The 22,085-nt window shown below is 43.6% G+C and overlaps 1 protein-coding gene across 1 annotated transcript in view; it reads left to right on the top strand.

Annotated features, from left to right (window-relative positions):
- Nucleotides 1-8,295: 8,295 nt before the first annotated feature.
- TIGIT (T cell immunoreceptor with Ig and ITIM domains) overlaps nucleotides 8,296-22,085 on the top strand; it is a 14,959-nt gene continuing 1,169 nt past the window's right edge. The window contains exons 1-3 of the mRNA XM_024120078.1: nucleotides 8,296-8,359; nucleotides 9,427-9,756; nucleotides 12,162-12,268. Of these exons, the coding sequence (XP_023975846.1) occupies nucleotides 8,296-8,359; nucleotides 9,427-9,756; nucleotides 12,162-12,268 (501 nt within the window). The remainder of the gene's footprint in view (nucleotides 8,360-9,426; nucleotides 9,757-12,161; nucleotides 12,269-22,085) is intronic.

Raw genomic sequence — 22,085 nt, 5'->3', positions numbered from 1 at the left:
TACATTCTGTGGTGCTGGAGATTAGGACTTCAACATAAGAATCTGGCGAGGTGGGGGACACAATTCAGGTCATAACACACACTTAACAAAACTAACAGTAGTTTATTAATATAATTAATGTACAATCCATATTTGATTTCTTACAATTGTCCCCCAAATGTCTTTGTTCAAAATAAGGGTCAATCAAGGACCATGATTTGCATTCGGCTGTTATGTCTCCTAAATTTATTTTAATCTAGAATAGTCCTCTTCCCCTCTTTTTCCCCATGACGTTGTCTTATTGAAGTAATTGACCCACATTTTGCATTTTTCTCTGCTCTGTAGTTGGGGATAATTTAACTTGTTCACCTATATGCCGTACTGGGTTTCCCGTAAGCTAGAAGTTAGGCCTGAAACCCTGCTTAGATTCAGGTTAAACATTGTGGGAATGAATATTTCATGGATGATATATACACTTAATATTGGGTCCAATTACGTGGCACAGTATGTCTGGCTGTTCAAATTTAAGTGGCATTTAGATTAGTCACTGGGATAAAGTGGGGACAGCTTGATCCCTCCCTTGAGCAGTTATATTTTCCCCCTTGTGACCAGAAAGCAATCGGTGAGGCTGCCTTAACACAGTGGAACATCCACTTTGCCATCACATTTCACCTAATGGTTTTCGTTTCCATTGGTGATCCTTAACTAAATCAATTATTTCATTAGGGTTGACAAAATTTATTCTCTATTTATTAACTGGAATTATTCTGTAAAGAAGTGCTTTCCCTTATCAAGTGGGGCTATTTAGCTATCCTTACATATAGTTCCAAATGGAAAGACAGGATAAATCCTTTTAACTTTAATTACCAATTTTTAGAACAAGAAGTTGGGGTAGTAATTGCTTTCCAATAGTGACAAATGAGGCTTGTTTTGTTTAGAGTTTTCTGTTTCTGGAGTGTCATTTATAGATTTGTGGCCTTTAATATATCCTTATAGCCTTTTTTCTTTTTCACACTCTATTTGACCCAACTTTGGCCATTTGTGGCCCCTGCAAATTGGTCTGGTCTTTTTGACATGACCCCATGAATCTTTGAAAGAATGAGATGTCCCAGGCTTACCTTGTATATTCCTTGATCCAAACCTGGAGTCAATCATTTCTCTCAGAAGCCCTGGTCCCTCAAATGCAGAATGGTTTTAGAAAGCATTCTGCCTCTAGTGATACTCATTGCTACTGGAATATTGTTGTTTTGCGGCTCTTTCAATGGACCACACTAGACAATATATATATTCTTTTAATTCATGGCATTGTATTGATCAAATTCAATTTAACATTACAGGGTTTTACTTAATTAATTGGATTTATACTTCTGCCTATTTTCTCTTATACTGAAAAGCTTGGTTTCTAACAACATTAATGTAACAACTTTGTTTATGTATCATTATTTCAGAATTATAATACAATGGAATGACTGGAATACATGTTTTATTATCCTAGAACATATCCCACTAAGTAAATACAAAGTGCTAAGTTTTAAACTCAGTTGATTATTTTCTCTGTGTGATTGTGTTATCAACTTTAAAGGTGATTGGATTAATTTTTCTTTTTGCCTTTGATTTTTAGGGATGGTTTTTCTTTTTCATTTTTATATAATACATATCATTTGAATATGTAAAATAGTCACGTGTCTTAGAAGTTAAAAGCTATATTTCAAGAAGTTCCTCTTCCATCCCAATTCCCCCCTCCCTACCCCTTCTCCCACCACCTAACAGTAACCAAATTTTAAAATTAATTCTGATCAATTCTTACAGTGTTTCTTATTACAAATATGGGCAGATTTGTACTCCTATTCTTACTCCATTTTGTCCCTTTCTGCAAAGGTTGCATACTGTATAGACTGTTTGGCTCCATGATTTTTCATTAACAATGTCTCCTGGAGATCACTCCATATCAATACATTGGAATTGTTCTCATTCTTTTTATGGTTGCCCAGTTCTCCATTATATGGAGGTACCATAGTTTATTCAGTAAGGGGCTGGGTATCATAGTTTATTCAGCCAGGAACCTATTGATAGACATTTGGATTGTTTCCTGGTTTTTTTGTTTTTGTTTTTGTTAGTGACTGATGTCTCAATGAATAACTGTGCACATGTCATTTTCTATTTGTACAGTTGTGTCCTTAGCATATATTTCTAGAAGTGGGATTCCTGGGCCAAAGGGTAAACACAGCTGTGATTGTGATAGATATTGACCAATTTTCCTGCAAAAGAGTTGTATCATTTTTTATTCCTAACAACAATATATGACACTTGTTTCCCCACAGCCTTACCATTAGAATATATTGTTAAAATTTTGATTTTTGCCAATTTGGTGGGGGAGAAATTGTATCACAGTATGGTCTTAACGTATCCCTCGCTCTCTTTATGACTGGAGTGAACTTTTCAAATGTTTAAGGGACATTTGTATTTCTTTTTCTATGAACTTTCAGTTCATGAATTTTGGTCTTTTTCATATTGATTTCTAGAAATGCTTTATGTTAAGGAGATGAATCATTTGGTTGTGAAGTAAGTTCCAATAGTCTTTCCTAGTTTGTCATTTATCTTTTGACCTTTATGATTTTTGAAATGCAAAACGCTTTTTTTAACAACAAAAAAAAACTTTATGTATTCAAATTCCCCACCAATTGTATTTATTGATTCCAGATTTTGAGTCACAGTTTAAAAGGTTTTCTCAGCTCTCAGGGCTTAAAGGAATTCACCCATGTTTTCTTTCAGTATTTGTAGGTTTCATTTAAAAGTATATTTGGATAGCTGATTCATTGGAGTAAAGTTTTCTTAATATGGCTTTTACACATTTCTTGTTAAATTTATTTCTAAGTATTTTATTTAATTTATTTTTTGCTGTTGTTGTAAATGGGAGTTCTCTTCCAAAATATTTTCTAACTGTTTAATGATTGTATGTAGGAAGACTGTTTATTTATATTAATTTTATATCCTGCCAATTTTACAGAATTCTGTTGTTTATGATATCTTTCCCATTGATTCTCTTGTGTTTCCTATGTATATAAGTATGGTAACTAGAGATAGTTTTATATCCTTATTTCTAATTTTTACTCCTCTAATTGCTTCTCTTAATTGAATTGGCTAATACTTCTTTTTTTTTTTTTTTTTGGCTAATACTTCTGATAAGTTGTTAACTAGTTGTGGCAATAGTGATCCTTCTTTATTTTTTTTATAAATTTATTTATTTATTTATTTTTAGCTGCGTTGGGTCTTTGTTGCTGCATGGGCTTTCTCTAGTTGAGACAAGTGTGGGCTACTCTTCATTGCAGTGCACAGATGCAGTGGCTTCCCTTGTTGTGGAGCACGGGCTCTAGGCACGCAGGCTTCAGTAGTTGTGGCATGTGGGCTCAGTAGTTGTGACTCATGGGCTTAGTTGCTCTGCAGCATGTGGGATCTTCCTGTACCAGGGCTTGAACTCGTGTCCCCTGTATTGACAGGTGGATTCTTAACCACTGCTCCACCAGGGAAGCCCCGATCATTCTTGTCTTATTCCCAACCCTAGTGGGAATACCTCTAGTGTTTTCTCATCAAAAGGGATGTTGCCTCCAGGGCTGGTGTGTGTGTGTGTGTGTGTGTGTGTGTGTGTGTAATTATGTTAAGAAAGAATTAATTTTTATTTTACTGAGTGGTTTTTTTCTTTTTTCGGTCAGTCCTAGGGATTGAATTTTCTTTTCAATATCAGGAAATGACCGTGTACTTTTTCTATATAAATCTTGTATTTAATATTAAAGGATTTCCTAGTATTGAATCATCCTTGTAATCCTGGAATAAACACTACCTGGTCATTACGTATTTTGCTTAATTTGCTGTTGGCATCTGTGTGACGATATTTTATTTAGAATTTTCCCCTCAGTATTTGTAAGACATTAGGATCTATTTTCTTTTATTGTGTGCAATCTTAATAATTTTTACAACAGTTTGAAATTCACTTCATAAAACGAATTTGAAAGTGTTCCTTTATGTTCTCTGTCTGTATATTTTAAGTGACATTGAAATTATCTGCTCTTTACAGGTCTGTTATATGCCCCTGTGAAACCATCTTGGTCTGGCATTCTTTTTGTTGGTGGAAGGAGGATGCTTGATGATGAAGACACTCTTTGAATGATATGTTCTCATGTATTTCTATCCCAGTTCTAGTTGTCCTGGATGTTGAGGGATGCAGGTAGTAGGAAGCAGGAAGTAAGTTTCCAGGGGTAGAGGACATCTTTCCCACGGCAGATGGAGCTAGTGGGTGACTGATAGTATAATCACATCTAGGATGGGGGTGTAGGGGAAGCGATGTTGGTGGGTGGGAGGGCTGTGAAGAGAGGCTGCAGAAAAGGCCTCAGCTGAAGACAGAAGATGAGCTGCTTCCTCCCAAAGACTTTTCTTCTGATTGTATTCCAGCCTCTCCTGGGAGTCTCTGTCCTATTTTCACAGCTGAGAAGGCAAAGGAAATTTACCATAATCCTCGAAACTCCTTGGCAGCGTTTATTGGGGGGCAGGGGTGGCTTCCTCAGGGTCACCTCCCCCAAGGGAGCTTGAACAAACAATGGCAATCCCACCCCCAAATTCTCCTCATTGGCATTCGCTCTGAGTCAGTTGCAGCCAACAAACCGCTGGGCTCACAGACTTATAAAAGAGCCTCAGGTCAGAGATACTCCTTTCATGTTGAGTCTTTGATTTCCTCTCTGCACAAGGGGCTTTGGGACCACCACCCACTGCCTGGATGGCTCTGCTGTGAAGTGACTTTGCTATGGCAAAGGGCGGATGGGGCTGAGGGAGACGCGGGGCAGGCTCTTCCGGGTACTCTGGGCGGCCGGCCGTGTCCCCTTCTCTCCCCGGTTTCCGGTCTCCCTACTCCCGCAGGCCTCTGCGGACCCCTCGGCCACAATACAGCTCACACCAGGAGGCGCTGGTCTGCGGGGCAGAGAGAGGGAGCACTTGGCTGGGAAGGTCACCGCCCCTGCAGCTGCTGGTGTTGCAGTTGGGAAGAGGGAGGAGAAGACAGTTGTGATATCCCTGAGGCTCCTGCACCCCTTATGAGCCAGAGGGAAAACTCTGGAGACGCTGAAGTCCAAAGACACAGCTGAGAGATTGGTCTGTGCCCTGAGAGAACACTAGGTTGTATTTCGCGTATATGAGTCATGGGCCTTGTGGAAAGTGTGACCACCCTCAGCCCTCCGGGCCCAGTGCTTGTGACCCGCCCCCACCGAGCCATGGGCTTCCAACTGGAGCTGGGGAGCCGGCTGTGCGCTCAAGGAGGGGCTTACAGGGAGAGGGGAAGGCTGGGCTGTGAAAGGACTTGAGGGGCCTGGTGAGTGTTTTACATTCTAGGCCAGTGCTTCTTCCCCCTTTACGTGCAAATAGAGTCCCTTCCCCAACACCTACACCCACCCCACTGCCTCAAGGCTAACCATCCCTGTCCAGCCCACACCCCAGAAGTCAGGGGAGAAAAATATGGTGGCTCCTTTTAGAGCTTTAAATGGAAACGTGAGTTGGCGCCCAACTAACCACAGGGGTTCACGCTTTGCTGCAGGGGCTGCCAAGGGGGACCCCAAAGGCTCAGGGTGGCCTGGGGAGCTCTTGCTCCAGACCTGCTTCTCGCATTTGTGCTGCTTTGCTCTGGTTGCTGCCAGCGACCGTTCCAGGAGGAGTCCTGATAGGAGGCTCCCAGAGGGATTTGGGAGGTTGCCTGGGGAGACTCCTCCGTCATTCACCTTCCTCCAAGGCGTCCTCAGGGTTTGGCTGCTATAGTGCCTACTTTTCCACAATAACATTTTATTCTCATATTTGATATCAGAAGCCTAAGCCAGAATGAAGAGGTTTGTAGAACTCTGGCCTTGGAGTCCAGAGACCAGGGTTTTACCCGTGGCAAAATACATTACATAGACGGGGATATTCTCCTCTGATTTTCCTTTCACTTCCTTAGTTAATGTTATTATCAATACTATCATTGATGTATTCAAACCTTCCTGTGTTCCAGGAACTGTGCTAAACACCTTACCAGACATTAGTTCACTGAATCCTCACAAGAACCCTATGAGGGGGTCTGAGGAGCAGGTACTATTGTTTTTATCTACAGATGAGGAAACCGAGACTTAAGGAGGTTGAGTAATTTCCCAAGGTCATCAAACCAGGATGAATTTGGACCCAGGTCTTTCTTTTTCCTTCCATAGGGTGTTAGTCACCACCTTCAAATGTCTCTGGAGAGCACCACTGATCAAGATGGACTTGACCGTGCTCTTCTTTGGACTGACTGCTTAGAAACAAATAGAACAATTCTTTAACCCACTCTAAGTTTCTTTGGATTTCTAAGTATACAGTCATCCTTCAGCATCTGTGGGGGATTGGTACTGAGAACCCTGCAGACGTTCAAGTCCCCTGCATAAAATGGCATAGTATTTTCAAATAACCTAGGCAAATCCTCCCATAGAATTTACATCATTTCTAGATAACTTATAATACCTAAAAGCATGTAAATGCTATGTGAATAGTTATAAATACAATGTAAATGCTATGTAAATAGTTGCCAGTGCATGGCAAGTTCAAGTTTTGCTTTTTGGAACTTTCTGGAATTTTTTTGTTAATATTTTCAATCTGTGGTTGGTTGAATCCACAGACGCAGAACCCATGGACACAGAAGGCCAGCTGTATAAGACAGGTCCTGCCTCTGTGGCTTCTACCAACTCCCACTATAGAAACACAGTCTCTGAGATTTTTATAGTCCAAACGCCAGAGTCCGCCTTTGTGCTCTATTCCCCAGAGCTGCTCTCGGCTCTCTCACCCCTCACCCCTCTGCCTTGGCAACCAGTTTTGAAAACACCCCTCTGGTTCAACCTCTGCGCCCACATTAGGTGGACATGCGTTAGGGTCTCATAGCTTCTTCAGCTGCAGGCTCTGTGACTGTGGAGAGGCGGTGGAGGAGACGTGTCTTGATGTGAGCCTTGAAGGACAGATCAAATTGGGGTGGGCAGAAAGAAGTTGGTGAGGCATAAGTTGTCTAAGGGGCTGGGGGTGGGGTGTAGGGGTGTACATGTGTCGTAGCGTAGAGTTGGGAATAGGTAGTACCCAGGGAGGGGAGGAAACTTGTTTGAGATGGAGCGTCCTGCAGAAGAGAAGGAGGACAGGAGCCTGGAAAGTGTGGAATGCTTAGGGTGCTGGGCTGGAATGAGAGGCAGAGCATCAGGCTTCAGGTGTCCCCCCCGTTGGAGCAGCAGAGACTTTCAGGACATAACGCCACGGGGCATGCCCAAGGCAGGTGAATGTGTACCCTCCACCTCCTCTCCCCAGGCTGTGGCTTCACCAGAGCAAGCTTTGACTTTGACAGCAGGGGCGGTGATTATCTACCCTCATACTCCAGAGCCTAGTCTCGAGTCCAGTGCTTTGCAGGCACTCAGGGACTTTCAAAGGCGTGAACTGAGAGAGGGAGGGCTAGAGGCAGGAAGGAAGGGTGGGTCAACAGTAGGACTTGATGATGAGCTGGGAGCTCCAGACAAGTGTCAGCCAATCCCCATCCAGGGTCAGGCAACTGGGGCTCGCCCTTCTTTGCATCCCTGATTGTCACAGGGTCACGGTACGTGAGAAAACTCACTCTTCTGGTCTCCTCTGACTCTACTGGGTCAGAGAGACTAAGCCCGAATTCAACAGTGTCTCAGTCCAAATAAACAAGACAGAAGAAATTAGATTCAAGGAGAGAGAATCTTAGTTCTTTCTCTCATTCAGGGGAAAGTTGCTCTGTTTGACCAAGACTTTTGTCCCACTCATGTCTTGTTTCTGAATAAATATGTCTTTTGTTCCCTCGATCATTAGACTTCAAGTCCAGTTCCTGGCCTTTAAGTGCACAGACTTAAGTTTCTCTTGTCATTGCAGAGTCGGGGCAGCCCAGTGAACTCTGTCAGGAACAGGTTCTCCAGAATCTTGGGCATTACACAGATGTGCTTGAGCTCGTTAGATAAAGGCTAATTTAAACAAAAAGTGCATTGAGACAGAAATTAAAAACAATAGGTTGACTAATAGTAATCCAAAGACCAGTGTACCTCTAACCACATTTTTGTTTATTTTTAAATGTGTTTCCTTCATGGTCTTTCTTGTGGCTCACCCTGTGCAGTTTGGGCACTTGCTGTGAGTTTTATCTTCGATGTTGTTTTTGCTGAACTTGGTTTTTCCGAGACCTTCTCTCCTCAGAGGCTCAGTTTCACCCTGCCATCTGCAGTCGGCCAGTCTGGGTGGCAGAAGAGGCCACAGCTCCTTCCTGTCGGCCCCCTGGTCAGAAGCATGCAGTGGTGTCTCCTCCTGCTCTGGGCCCAGGGGCTGAGGCAGGCTCGCCTCCCTGCCTCAGGTACGGCCTGAAGTCTAGCCTGGGACTGGAAGGGGAGGGAGAGCGGGCGGGGGAAGGGGGAGGCTGGAGCCATTGTCTTATCCATCTGAGGGAAGGAAACACAGCTTTCAGAGCCCTGTGTCCCCTCGTTGAGAAACGGCTGTCTCTGAGAAGGAGATACGGTTCTGTACTAGGCGGCAGATGAAGGACTTGGAGATGGGGGTGGCGGGTGCCTGACTGGCTGACCCAAGGAAGGAAGCAGGAGGAAAGGGACTGAGGAGGAGGGATGATGAGTATGCCGAGAGAAGTTCACTCCTGCGCCATCCTCCTTTCTTCTGTTCTTGAGGAAACTTCTAGAAAAACATTGTATTTCCGTAATGGAAAAACCCACACGAACATTTTGGCCAACCCAACATGTTTCCTGTGGATTAAAAAATGCCTTCGTCACAGATTCCAGAGATTCTACTATTAGAGATTTAATTTATGTTAAATCTATTTCCTTCTATATTAAATATCATAAACCTAAATATTTCTGAGGGGGGCAGAAATATTTAAAAACTGTAGTATAATTTTGTTTCCCTGTTGCTTTCTGAACCGTCTGGAGCAGGGGTGGAGGTCAGTGTCGAGGATGGTGGCTTTGCCTGGAGAAGCAGAGTTGCCCTCCAAGCCTCCTTTCCTTTGGATGTCGTGGCTTTCCTGAAAAATTTTCCGGGCGCCCCAAATGGCTGTCAACCAAAACAGCCAGGTTTTGTTTCAAAGGATAATGTGCCCAGCACAGAACTGGCTGCTGGAAGATACAGTCAAACAGAAGCGGTGGCTGACAAGGGCTTATATTCTAAGTAGGGAGACAAGATAACTGTGTGGAAATAATCAATGAGTTCATCAGGAAGATGTATTCCCACAGAATATCCTAAGAGGGTGAAGCGCTATGTTGTGTAGTAATTACTGTCTGTATGGGGGAATGACAGGGCAGACTGGAGACACTGTCATTCCAAAAATCAGCTCTGGCCTAAAGCCGCCTTGGAATTTCTACGGGAAGATTCAAGGCCAGCTGCTAAAAGTGCATGCTTTTTTTCCCCCTTCCCTAGGAGCTGTGACAGGCAGAATAGAAACAACGGGGAACATTTCTGCAGAGGAAGGTGGCTCTGTCACCTTACAATGTCACCTCTCCTCCACTACTGCCGAAGTGACCCAGGTCAACTGGAAGCATCGGGACCAAGTTCTGGCCATTCATCATGCCAGCTTGGGGTGGCACATCGACCCAGCCTGCACGGAGCGAATGGTCCCAGGCCCCAACCTGGGCCTCACCCTCCAGTCACTGACCAGGAACGACACAGGAGAGTACATCTGCATCTATCACACCTACCCTGACGGGATTTACAAAGGGACACTCTTTCTGGAAGTCCTACAAAGCTCAGGTATGCTCTCTGGAGCAGGGTGGTTGGTGATCGTCATCCTCTAGGGTAGAAAATGCATTCCCGCCCAATACTGCAGAGCGGGGCCTTCCAACCCTGGTTCACGTTCAAATCACCTGGGAGCTTTTAAATGGTACTGATGCTGGCACCCCATCCCAGACCAGTTCGGTCAGAGGGGCAGAGCAGGTTGTGCTAGGTTCTAAAAGCACCCCGATGATTTGAATGGGCAGCCAGGATTGAGGACCACTGTTCGGGTAAAAGCACCTCTTATGTATATTTGTTAGGACGACCAGTTGTTCAGGTCTTGTGAGAAAGGATCTCATTAATTAGTTTAGCATCGATCATGCAAACTAAAATTAGCCACTAAGTTTATAAAGGATTAGAGCTCAGTGCTAAGGGTAAATGTACAATAATTGACATTTCTGTGGTACTTCATAGTTTCCAAAATGCTTTCACTTTCATTATCCACCTGGACACTTAAACCAGTTCTCTGGAGGGTGGGAAAGGGTTGTTATCATGGCTGACAGACAGGATAGCAGAGTCGTGATGGGCTCGGGCAGCCTGGGTCCAAATCCTGGTGTTGCTGTTGACCTCAGACAAGATTATTGGGCTTCTCTGTGCCTTGTTTTTCTCATCTGTGAAATGAGGAAAAGATGTAAGACCTCATGAGGAGCTAACGTAGGATTGAATTACTTACTAAAAAAAAAAAAAAAAAATGCCCTTAGAACAGTCCCTGGAACATGACAAGCATGAATTAAGTATGTAAGTAAGCATGGACATAAGTAGGAACACGATCCCCCGATTCCCATCTGACTGTTGGGTGGAGGTGGAGGCTGAGGTTTGGCTATTGCTCAGAGCGGTACAGCTGATTTTAACACAGGTGTTCTGGTTCCACTCAACTACACCCTCAGAACTGCTATTTGCTGACATCAGTGGTGTTGGAGATTAAGTTTGATGAGTTAGCAAAATATGTGTAAACTGAGAAGATAAAAGGTTATCTTAAAGTTTCTTCTCAAGTGCTACTTCTTGAGGGCCCCTGGCATGGGCCAATGCAGCATGTGGGGAAGAGCCTCCATCCTTTTCTGGTTCTATGGAGAGTCCTCTGCAGGCCCTCTGACCCTCTCCAACTTTGGTCTCCTTCAGTCCTCTTTCCCTACCTGTGGCCAAGGCAGGAGACTGAGTCCTCAGAGCAGGAGGAACACATTCTGGGGAATTGGGGCTCCCCCCCTGCTCCTGGTACCTTGTGGGTACTGGGCGTGCTGCCCTTGCCCTAAGTGATTACGTGCTTTAGCCATCCTCCCGGCAATCTAAGCCCTTTGTTAGAAGGAAGAGGGGCCCGGCCTCTGCTACACCCTTCTCCTTTCAAGACTGCCCTGGACACCCGGGTTCTGCCCAAGTTCCTGGGAAGGAGGTGGGGATGGGATGAGGCAGCCTGGAAACACTTCCACTTATAGTCCAGCACATATCCTGACAATAGTCCTGTTTCCCTCACACTCTCCTTGGGTCAAGCATCATCACTCATCTTTTCAAAACTCTCTTCTTGGCTCTTCCTCCTTGCATTTACATTTTACATCTTCATAGAACTTCACTTATTCGTGCTTTAATTCATGTCATGAATATTTATTAAGCACCTGGTAGGTGCCAGGTGCTGGCAAAACAGCAAAGGATAAAGCTCCAGAACCTTACTCCCTCCAGGGTCTCATAGCCGAGTTGGAGTAAGTGTTATAGGCTTAAGGTGAAAGGTTATATGCTTTTTTACTTCTTTGTACGTTAATGTTCTTTCAATTTTTTTTTAATATGTATTTATTTATTTATTTTGACTGTGCCTGGTCTTAGTTGCGACACGTGGGCTTCTTAGTCGCAGCATGCAGACTCTTAGTTGCAGCATGCAGACTCTTAGTTGCGGCATGCATGTGGGATCTAGTTTCCCGACCAGGGGTCAAACCCGGGACCTCTGCATTAGGAGCACAGAGTCTTACCCACTGGACCACAAGGGAAGTCCCTGTTCTTTTAATTTTTAATTAAACTTTTTTTATACTAATATGATTATAAATATGAAGTTTAATAAAGAAAATAATCACTTTCTGGTTTTTTTCTGGATGTTATTTGTTTCACTTCGTGACTATGACTGAAACTGATTTTGTCAAAAAGAGAAAGGAGTGTTAAAATGGTCTGCGCTGGTGTCAAGTGTGTGGGGTACACCCCGTGAGAGATCAGGCATTGATTTCATGATGGGCCTGGCAGATGCTCTGCTGTCCGAAGAGCTGGACTTGAAGATGCCAGTCCTGTGGTTAGAGAAAGGCCTGGCCAATTCCCATGCCCGTGCCCTGACACTGAGGCTTTCCTTGTAATGGTTGCCCTTTGCTTCCGGCCTCCGCCCACTCACCTTTGTTTTGTCCTCTCTCTAGTGGCTGAGCACAGCGCTGGGTTCCAGATCCCATTGCTTGGAGCCATGGCCGCGGTGCTGGCAGTCATCGGCACAGCAGTCATTGTGGTGGTCACACTGGCCAGAAAGGTAATGACTCTGGCTGCATATCTCAGTCCTGGGCATCCCATCTCTGCCACCTTGGTCCTTTCATGTCCCCTTTCTGTCTAGAAGTGATCTCTCTCACTGTTCATTGTGCCTTCTTCACAGTCCTTTCTCTGCCTTTCAGTGGCATTGTTTATGCTCTTTTGCTGTCCCTTCCCTTGTCTGGGAGCTCCTGAAAGGTTGGATCTCTATCCTCCCCATCTTGCTGTGGCCTACAGTTCCTGCCTCCTGCTTGTCCCTTAAGCCACTCCTCTGAGAGTTTGATTTAGCCACTGTGATTTTGATGCGTCTTGGGCATCTACTCTGTGCCAGGGGTTTTTGAACATTAGCTCCTTTAATTTTAACAACCCTTCAGTAGTGCTGGGTTATCTAGCACTTCTGCAGAATGAGAAATCAACACTCCAAAAATTTAGGGGTAAAAGGTACATGGCAAGATGAGTAGGTTGTAAATCCTCTGTTACTCTTGCTTAAGAGGTCACGTGGCTGAAAGAGTATTGGACGGGGAACTGGAAGTTTCTAATCTCAACATTGAGTGTGTGATGATAGGGATGCTGTTTCATCTTCCAAGTCTCCATTTCTTCAAATATAAAATGGGGATTATGATTCTGCTCGCTCTATATCACAGGGTTGTGATGAACAGGTGGCATACTGCATGTGAAAGCTTTGTAAACAGTGAAGAAATATATCCACATCCTTGTGTCGTAACTGGTAGTTAGTGATTAGAATAAGCAAGAATTCCCACTCCTGTTTTGTCTGCCCCGTTGGGTCTTTTAAGCCATCCCACGTTGCCTTAACTTAAGTTACTAAACAAACACTTCGGGGAGCACAGGCCTGTGATTCCCAACACTGTTTTCCACCTTGTTTCAGATCCTCTTCCCTAGTGCCTGACTCACTTTCCCTCCAACTCTGGTTCCCCTCCGTTAACAACTCAACTCTGCAGCCTTGCTTTGCTCTCTCTGGACTGGTACCTGGTGCTGTTATTCCTGATACATGTGGGTTTACAGTTACCACTTTATTTTCTTCATACTTGTTTTGCCTGTATTTTTCCCCAATCTTTCTTGCTGCCTTTTGAATTAAGTACTTTTTATTATTAAAGAGATCTATTTAGTAGTTATGCATTTTTCTTTTCTCTTAGTGGTTACACTAGAGATTACAAAATAGATCCCTGATTTATTAAAGTCTAATGTGTATTAGTACTTTCATCATTTCTTGGATTTTGCAAGAACCTTAGAACACATTAAACTCTATACCGACCTCCCCAACTTACTGCTATTATTGTCATGGATTTTAGTTCTCTATTTTAAACCCCAAAGAAATGATTTATTGTCTTATGAGCCAATATTCATTTAGATTTACCCTTTCTGTTGCTCTTCACTTCTTCCTGCATGTTCTATTTTATAACTAGGATAGTTTTCCTTCTGTTCAAAGAATATCCTTTAGTATTTCCTTGTGGGCAGGCATGCTAGTGATGAATTATCTTGCTTTTTGTTCATCTGAAAATATCTTATTTTTTTCCTTAATTTAAAAGTGATATATTTGTTTTGCTGGGTATAGAATTCTATGTTGGCAGTTATTTTCTTTCAACATGTGGAAAATATTGTCCCATTGTCTCTGGCTTCTCATATTTCTGTTCAGAAATTATATGAGAATCTTATTTTTGCTCCTTGGAAGATAATGTTTTCTTTTTCTGGTTCTTTAGAAATTTTCTTTCTCTTTGGTTTTCAGCAATTATATGGTGATATAATTGGATATAGTCATCTTTGTATTTATTCTCTTTGGGGTTTGGACTGCTTTTTGAATTTGTAGCTTGATATCTTTTGTCAGTTTTATTTCATTCTTGGCTATTATTTCTTCATGTATTACTTCTTTGTCCTTGTTTTCCTCTCCTTCTGGAACTCTAATCACGTGACATTTTCAACATTTTCACTTTTTCCAACATCCCTTACCCTCTTTTTTGTATTTTCCATCTACTTGTCTCATCAAATGTTTTCTTTGGACATGCCTTCCAGTTTACTAAGTCTCTTCTTTGATGGATCTACTCTTCTGTTAAACCCATCCCTTAAGTTCTTAATTTCCGTTATCATATTTTTCAGATCCAGGATTTCTATTTTGTTCTTTGTTTGGATAGATTAAAGTCTGCCAAAATTCCCAATCTTGTTTTTAATTCTTTGAAAATGTTAATCATAGTTATTCTGAAATCTGTGCCTGATACTCCCATTAATTGGGTTCTCTGGGTCTTTTAATATTCTCTCTTTTTGCTTGTTTTTTGGACCTATCTTGTCTTTTTGACTGTTTACTTTTCATTGAGTGCTGTATTTCTACATGAAAACCTGTGGCCATAATTTGAGGCTGTAGATAATATCATCGTCCTCTAAAGAAGATTCCTTTTTGCTTCCATCAGATAACTAATCTTCAGGCAGTAGCATTCCCGTCACCTTAATTAAATCAGTAGTGAGAGGATTTAAAGCTGGATTTAATTTCTGCTACATCCTTACTTGTAGAGTGTAGTCCTTTGGGGTCCCAACTCAAAGCCTGTAGTGTTTGCCAGAGTCTCCCTTCCTCGGTGGCCTCTGAACTCCAAATTTTGTCCCTCCAGCTAGAAATTCTGTGTAGCTAATTTGCCTCTCAGCCACGACTTTCAGGCAATTTCTCTAGGAGAAAATCCATACCCTTCGCAACCCCACAGTGCTCATCTCATCTCTCTGGGCTTCCTACTCCCGGATCTTGCTCCCCAGACCACAAATTTCTCACTGATTTGATAGATTTCTGATTAATACAGATAGATGTTTATAATATTTTGTTCAGTTTTTCTAGCTATTCTCCCTGGAAAGGTTGGTTCAAAGCAACATAGGCAATCATTGTTCTAGCAGAAGCAGAACTCCTATTTCTGATGTTGTATTTCATATCTGCACTCAAAGACTGACTTTTACAAGCAGAACATATTTACCCAGTCCACCCACTCTGTACCTTTGGCTATATTGGGTCAAGACCCCCAACTCAAGTTCTAGCCCCTCTGTACCTGATTCCTGAACAGCCATTTAGCCTGAATGTGGCCAGGTCACTGCCAGTCCCAGAGAGGGAGGGATTTGGACAGATGTGTGTTCTTAGGCTCTGGTTCCATCTTGCTTGCTTATTGTGGATTCTTGTCCTCTTTTTCCTTTTCTCCCTCTCTCAGAAACGGACCACCCTCTGACTTTCTCTTCTTTTTTATTTAACGTCTATTTTACTATTTTACTCTTGTCACTCCTCTGAAGACCGAGAGTTACTTCCCTCTCCAGGCCTCAGAGTTGAGATGAATTGCACAAACTAGAATTGCTTAATAAGAAAATGCTATTGTAATGTTCCTCCACTTAGACCTCATGGTATTTTGCGTTTTAAACAGCCTTAATTCTATATCCCTGCCTAGGATAAAAATTGTATATATTTTCCTAGTGTTAATTCTGCTTATGGAGTTACACTTTTGTGCACACTCATGTCTTTTACCAGGGACTAATCTTGAACATTTAGTCTAATATCTTACATCTTAAATTCTCTTAGTTTTCTGTGTAGATAAACTCAGTTTGCTTTCTGTAACCTACCATCAATAACTAGGGTATTGATGTAAAACTAACACGTTCCATTTGACACATGTTCTGTCTTCAGTCAGATCTACAAATGAAGAGAGCCCAGGAACACTCATTCTAACCTTATTTTACTGAGAACAGATTGGAGTGAGGATGGGAAAAGGTATTTTGGTAGCAAAACCAAAGTCTTGTTCCCCTCTGAGTTACAAATTGGCCAGGTCTCCCCCAGTCACTGGTCTAACAGTGCTCCAGGCACCTGTTGGACCTTGTTAATTCGTTCTAGAGGAAGTGAAAGAGATTCTCCAAATGGTAGGAAAGCTCATGTGATAGGTGAAAGTTACATAAAATCTAACACCAGGAGATGACTGCCTGGTCCACCAACTTGCCTACAAAAATTTCTTGTCCTATGGTTCAAACCCTCACTTCCAGGTTTATGAAACAAACACTGAGATGGCTGACCTACCTGGTTCATAGAGATGTGACCACTTATTCCTTGTCATTCAACAGACATCATGGAACAGAGTACTGGGGATCCAGCAGTGTCTGAGATGTGGCTAGTGCTATCGTGGAAGTCAATGACTTATAGTGTTTTCATTTATGTCTTGGCTATCACAGTAGACAGGTTTAGTAAATGAAACCTCTAGAGGAAGATGAGGGAAAGAGAAGTGATTGACTAGAGGGGAGAGGTGAAGAGAATGATGATTGATCTCTGAGCTGGGCAGGGAGCTGTTATGGTGGTTGGTGAACAAATGTCCTCTGCTGTCACCAGAGCTCTGCAGCTCTGGCATGGACATATGGAAAGCTCTTTAGAAGCAGCAGAACACATTTTCCTGTTAAGGATTAAGACTGGTTCATTTCCAGGCCAGTATCCCAGAACAACTTTGGTCATCTTTGTATAAGGGAAAGGGGAAAAGGTGAAAAGAGAGAGTCCAGTAGCTATCAAGTTCTGTGGCTCCCCTTCTAAAATGTTTTATTCACCAGCCCCCTCTTTGACATGTCCACTGCTTCCCGTCTAAATCAGTTCCTCTCTGTTTTTTCATGTGCTTTGGCTATAGTCTCCAGTCTTCTCTCTCTCTCTTTGCTCAAATGCATTTTATACCTGTATTATTCAAGGTCCATCAGGGAACACATAGTATTCTCAAGATGAGTAGTTTGAGGATAGTTTAATAAGGAGATTTACAAAGGACTGGGAAGCATATAAGGAAACCATAAGCGGGAGTGTAGGAGTGTGTTGTTACCAACCCTAGTTCTTTAGGGGAAAGGAGAGAGGATGATTACTAGGACCTGGAAAGAGACAGTTGTGTGGAGGGACCGCTTTGAGAAGTACTGTAATCTTTGATTGAAGGCCACAGCCAGTCCAAGCCCACCCTGCAGAGAGAATGCCAGGATAATATATACCCTCACCTCGCACTATTTCCCTCCATTCTCCTATTGTTGCTTTGCGTTGGCTGAACCCAAACTCAAGCCAGAGGACAAGGGAACTCACTGATTCAGTACGTGTAGTTCAGTCTTCTCTGGGCACAGAAGAGGGTGCAGAAGGTTGGAGAGTGACATTGAGGGGTGAACAGACAGTATCCAAGCCAGTACTATTATAGACCTGGAAATGGGCAAGAAGTCTTGACTTTCCATGCTTCAGTCTACTCTCATGTATCCTTGATCTTTTGATTATACATTTAAGCAATACCCTTGTTGGCTGTCCATCTATATTTCTCCTAAGAACACACTGGGCTTTATTAGCCATCTTAATATCCCTGTGGGCCAGGCTTCCTTGGCTGCCATTGCAGTAGTTACATCCACCTTGTTTTTCAAGTGCTACCATCTGTCCCTATATTATTTTGGGATCTCCTCATCCTCTTTCTACTGGGGATCCAGTTCTATAAAAGCATCGCCTACTTCAGCCCCAGCCTACGGAGGAGCGATATCTCTGAGACCCTCAATGATGCTGGTGTTCCCCTCACTAGCACATTCCTTTCCACCTCAGTAAAAGGGTGTCTTCTGGATCTTCCCAAGAAACATAATCAGGTGTTGGATTTAAAAAATTACTTAGTACAGGGATTGGCGAAGTTTCTTTGTAAAGGGCCAGGATCTTTTAGCTTTTGTGGGCCTTACGGTCTCTGTTGCAAAAATTCAGCTCTGCCATTGCACTGTGAAAGCACCACAGACAATATGTACATGAGTGAGTGCGACTGTGTTTCAATAAGTCTTTATTTATAAACACTGAAATTTGAATTTCATATAATTTTCATGTTTAATAAAATACTGTTCTCTTGAATTCTTTTTCAATCACTTAAAAATATAAAATCCATTTTTAGCTCGTGAGCAGTACAAAAGTCTGTGGTACCCCAGATTTGACCCATGGGCCTTAGTTTCCCAATCCCTGGTTTAGTAGACTGTATTGGGAAAAACTCTGTTTGTCTGTCTTTTCCTCTTCTCTACTCTTAGCACTGCACAGAACACTTCTGACACCAGATGTGTGGGTTTATTGCCACACTGACCAATTCTCCTACACCCCCTGAGTGTCCTACAGTCAATCCAGTTCTGACACTATCTGCTTGGGGTTAACATCAGGTTAGGGGCTCAGTCCTCCAAGACTGCCCTCCTTCAGATGGCAATTGCAAGTCCCAGGTTGTCACCTGTACCTTTGACTGACTGGCTGTATATTGAGGTTCCTACAACCCTCCCTCGGATTCGATAATTTGCTAAGACAACTCACAGAACTCAGGGGAACACTTACTTACATGTACCTGCTTATTATATAATAAAGAATTTGATAAAGGATACAGATGAATACCCAGATGAAGGAAATACATAGGGTGAGGTCTCGAAGGGTCCTGAGCACAGGTGCCTCTCTCCCCAAGGTGCTGGGTGTGCCGCCCTCCCAGCATGTAGATATATTCATCAACTCCAAATCTCATACTTCTGGGATTTTTATGGAGACTTCATCACACAGGCATGATTGGTTATTAACTCATTTTCCAGCCCCCTCCACTCTCTGGGGAATAGGGAGTAGGGCTGGAGGTTCCAAGCTTCTCATCATGGCTTGGTCGTTCTGGTGACCAGCCTCCATTCAGGAGCCCAGCAAAAGTCGCCTCATTGGAACAAAAGACACCCCTGTCACCCAGGATATTCCAAGGGATTTAAGAGCCCTGTGTATGACATTCCTATCACTCAGGATATTTTAGGAGTTTAGGGAGCTCTGTGTCAGGAACTGGGGTTAATAGAGTCCAAATATTAGCAGGAACTGGGGGTAGAGACAAATATATGCTTCTTACTATTCCACATGGGTCCATGATAACATCCCCACGTCTCTGAGCATTTTGTTTCTTTCTTCCCTAGTTTTCCAAAGCACTGTTGGCATCTCTGTTGACAGCTGTGTCCCGGGACCTTGTGAGGGTGTTAGATCTTGAGTCACGGGATGTGTCCTAATATTGACAGATGATGTGTCCCTCATCCAGTCTTAAGTTCTACTCACCCAGCCCTGATCCACTCCCCTCAGGATTCACTCCCAAACATACTCTCCCAGTTCCACCAGTATGTGTTAGCTCCTTTTGTTACAACCTCTCTCCTCCCTCAGCATGCCCAGGATTCCCTCAGTTAGTGTAGGTTGAGATTTTTGCTAATTACGGGCCAATGGCCAATAGGGGAGGGGAGGCAGGTCCTGACAGGACCCATCTTCCATCCCGGGGAAGGGGGTCACCTCTGCAGCTCCAGATGATGCAAGAGAAGCTGGTGTTTCAAGGCTCCCAAGTGCATCTACCAAGAGATCCTCCTCCCAATGCACAGCAATGCCTCCATTCCTGTCCAGACCCTGATTTTGGTGGAGTCTTGCCCAGGCTTAGAATTCAGCCTTCTTTGAAGTTCTGTCGCCCTGATAGGTAGGTCCTCTGCCTGCTCTTCAGTGTTGGAGGTGAGCGTTTCTTTAAAAGTTGCCAAGGAAGAGGAGCTTTGATTCTCACACTTTGCTTTCAGTTGCTGGTAGATCTGTCATGTTCTCTTAACAGTCCAACAGCAGAATTTAGTAAAAGCCACCTAATCCCACAGTCCTAACAAGCACTATCTGCTCTATACTTCTCAGAGCTGTTGCACCAGTTCATAATCCCCGTCCCTTTGTGTCTCTTGCCGTTTCACCACCAGTGGTGGGGTCTGTATTCCCATCCAGCTGGTGAGGGATTCCCCTCCACATCCCATCCTAGAGTCTGCCTTCTAGGGCCATTCCCAGGAGCAACTGTTTTAGATTTGTTCACAGACATAGAGCCTGGCATGGGAATTCTGGTGAGAGTGACTTATTGGGCTGGGCTCTCAGATGAAGAGTAGCAGGGCTCTCAGTGAAGGAAGCAGGGTAGGGCTAAGGGATATGGTTTCGGGGGAGATGTCGTTGAAGCAGATTTGGTCACACCTTGAGGAGGGGGCCAGCCTTTTGAAAACCCATCTCAGCCAGTTGTTGACTGCTGGCTGCTCACCAGGAAAGGTCCAAGAGCAATTCTCCAGAGAAGGGGCAGCTGTGAACCACTCATAGCCTAGATTCCCAGTGTCTGGGGAAGGGGAGCACTGGTCAGGTGGTGAGGCGATCTGATCAGGGCACCAACAGTATTCCCTACAGACCCTGAGGGCCAGTAGGTTGAATTATTTAGGAGTTTGGCGTTTGGAATCAGACAGACCTAGGGTTTGGATCCTGGCTCTACCACTTGAGTAGCTGGGCCACCTAACTTTGCTGACCCTCAGCTTCTTCATCTGTAAAATGGGAACAATTATGGTATTGCCCTATTAGGGTTGTAGAAAAACTCAAGTCATATAATTCACATAAGGCCCCTGGCATTTTTCCTGGCATGTATTAATAACCATTATTTCTTAAGTTCTTATAATTATTATAAAATTTATTTACTGTAGCACCTCATGATACCTGGTGCTCAATAAATTAGTTATATTGCATAGATTGACTGTGACTAAATGAATGAATGTTATTTGCTAAGCTACTATTGGGAAAAGTGCACGCAGGGGACCTTCTGTGAGGGCAAGGAGAGATGGTTGTGTCCAGCTGCAGGACAGTGACTGCCAACTGTCTGTTCTCACGTTCTCCAAGAGGGTAACACTTATCCTGCAAATCTCCATAGCTGCTATCGTCGTAGCTTCGTTTGGTCCTTCAGAACAACATCAATGCCTTAATTCCAGACTTGTTTTTTACACTGATTACAATTACAGGGTTCCCTATGCAGGATGGAATGCAAACTGAACAGCTGAGAGACCCAGCTCAGGCATATTTACATTTCCCAGAGGATTTTTGGACGCCAAAATAGTCCTAAGATTCAAAGGCAAGGGTAGGCAGTTTAAGAATGGGAACGAGAACACACCAACACAAAAAGCCACAATCAGCTCTTTGAGAAAGAATTGGGTGTCTGTATTTTTTAAATGGATAGGGTTGCATCAAGGGATGTAGGACTTCTTTAAAGCAAAGAATCACTGTGACCTATGATAACAACCCTTTTCTTCACACCTACAGTAAGGCACAGCCACTTCTACTGAAAAGGAATGAATGAAACAGTCCCGTGGGCCCCAGCTCCTCAGGACCCGCATTGAGGCCGCACCTGTAACTTCTGACATGTGTTCAAGGCGCCCATCCATGCCGCCCACCCTCCCGCTCAGCCTCTCTGCATCTATTTGTGTCCTGCAGAGCTTGACACTAGCCGATGAGGATGGTGCTGTTTCCTATCCTGGAAGCAGTGGGGTGGGCAGAATGAAATTTGGTTTGTGTTTGTTGTTATTTTCCAAGCCTGTGTGTGGTGGCTCTTTGTGATTCTGTCATTTGGACCTACCGTGGAGCTAGGTGATCTGCTTTAGAGCAGTATCCATGAAGGCCGAGGGGATGTCACCTTTGCTTTGCACGCCATTAGGCATTTCTTCTGCCATCCTGCTTGTGGCTGCTGTTCTTTGATTTTCTTGCCTGTAAAGCACAACCCTCACCTATGATGCTGTCATATGGACGTGATGGCTGATTTCACATCCTGATTTTCCCAAACAGGTTTCACGGTCTATCCTCTTGTCTCATAAGTGTAAATGTACTTGTCTGACGATGAGTTCATGTTTTGATTTGGAAAATCCCGTTTATTTAGATTTGGGGCCGGGTGTGGGGGAGCAAGCGAGGAAAGAGAGAGAGAGAGAGAGAGGGTTAAGGAATTAAGGGTTAAGGAATTGCTGTGGATAAGAACACAACTCTGTGTGTGTGTGTGTGTGTGTGTGTGTGT

The sequence above is a fragment of the Physeter macrocephalus genome, chromosome 1 (genome assembly GCF_002837175.3).
Source record: "Physeter macrocephalus isolate SW-GA chromosome 1, ASM283717v5, whole genome shotgun sequence".
NCBI classification, from domain to species: domain Eukaryota; kingdom Metazoa; phylum Chordata; class Mammalia; order Artiodactyla; family Physeteridae; genus Physeter; species Physeter macrocephalus.
The sequence above is the reverse complement of the archived record's forward strand: the minus strand, read 5'-3'. Positions and strand labels throughout refer to the sequence as shown.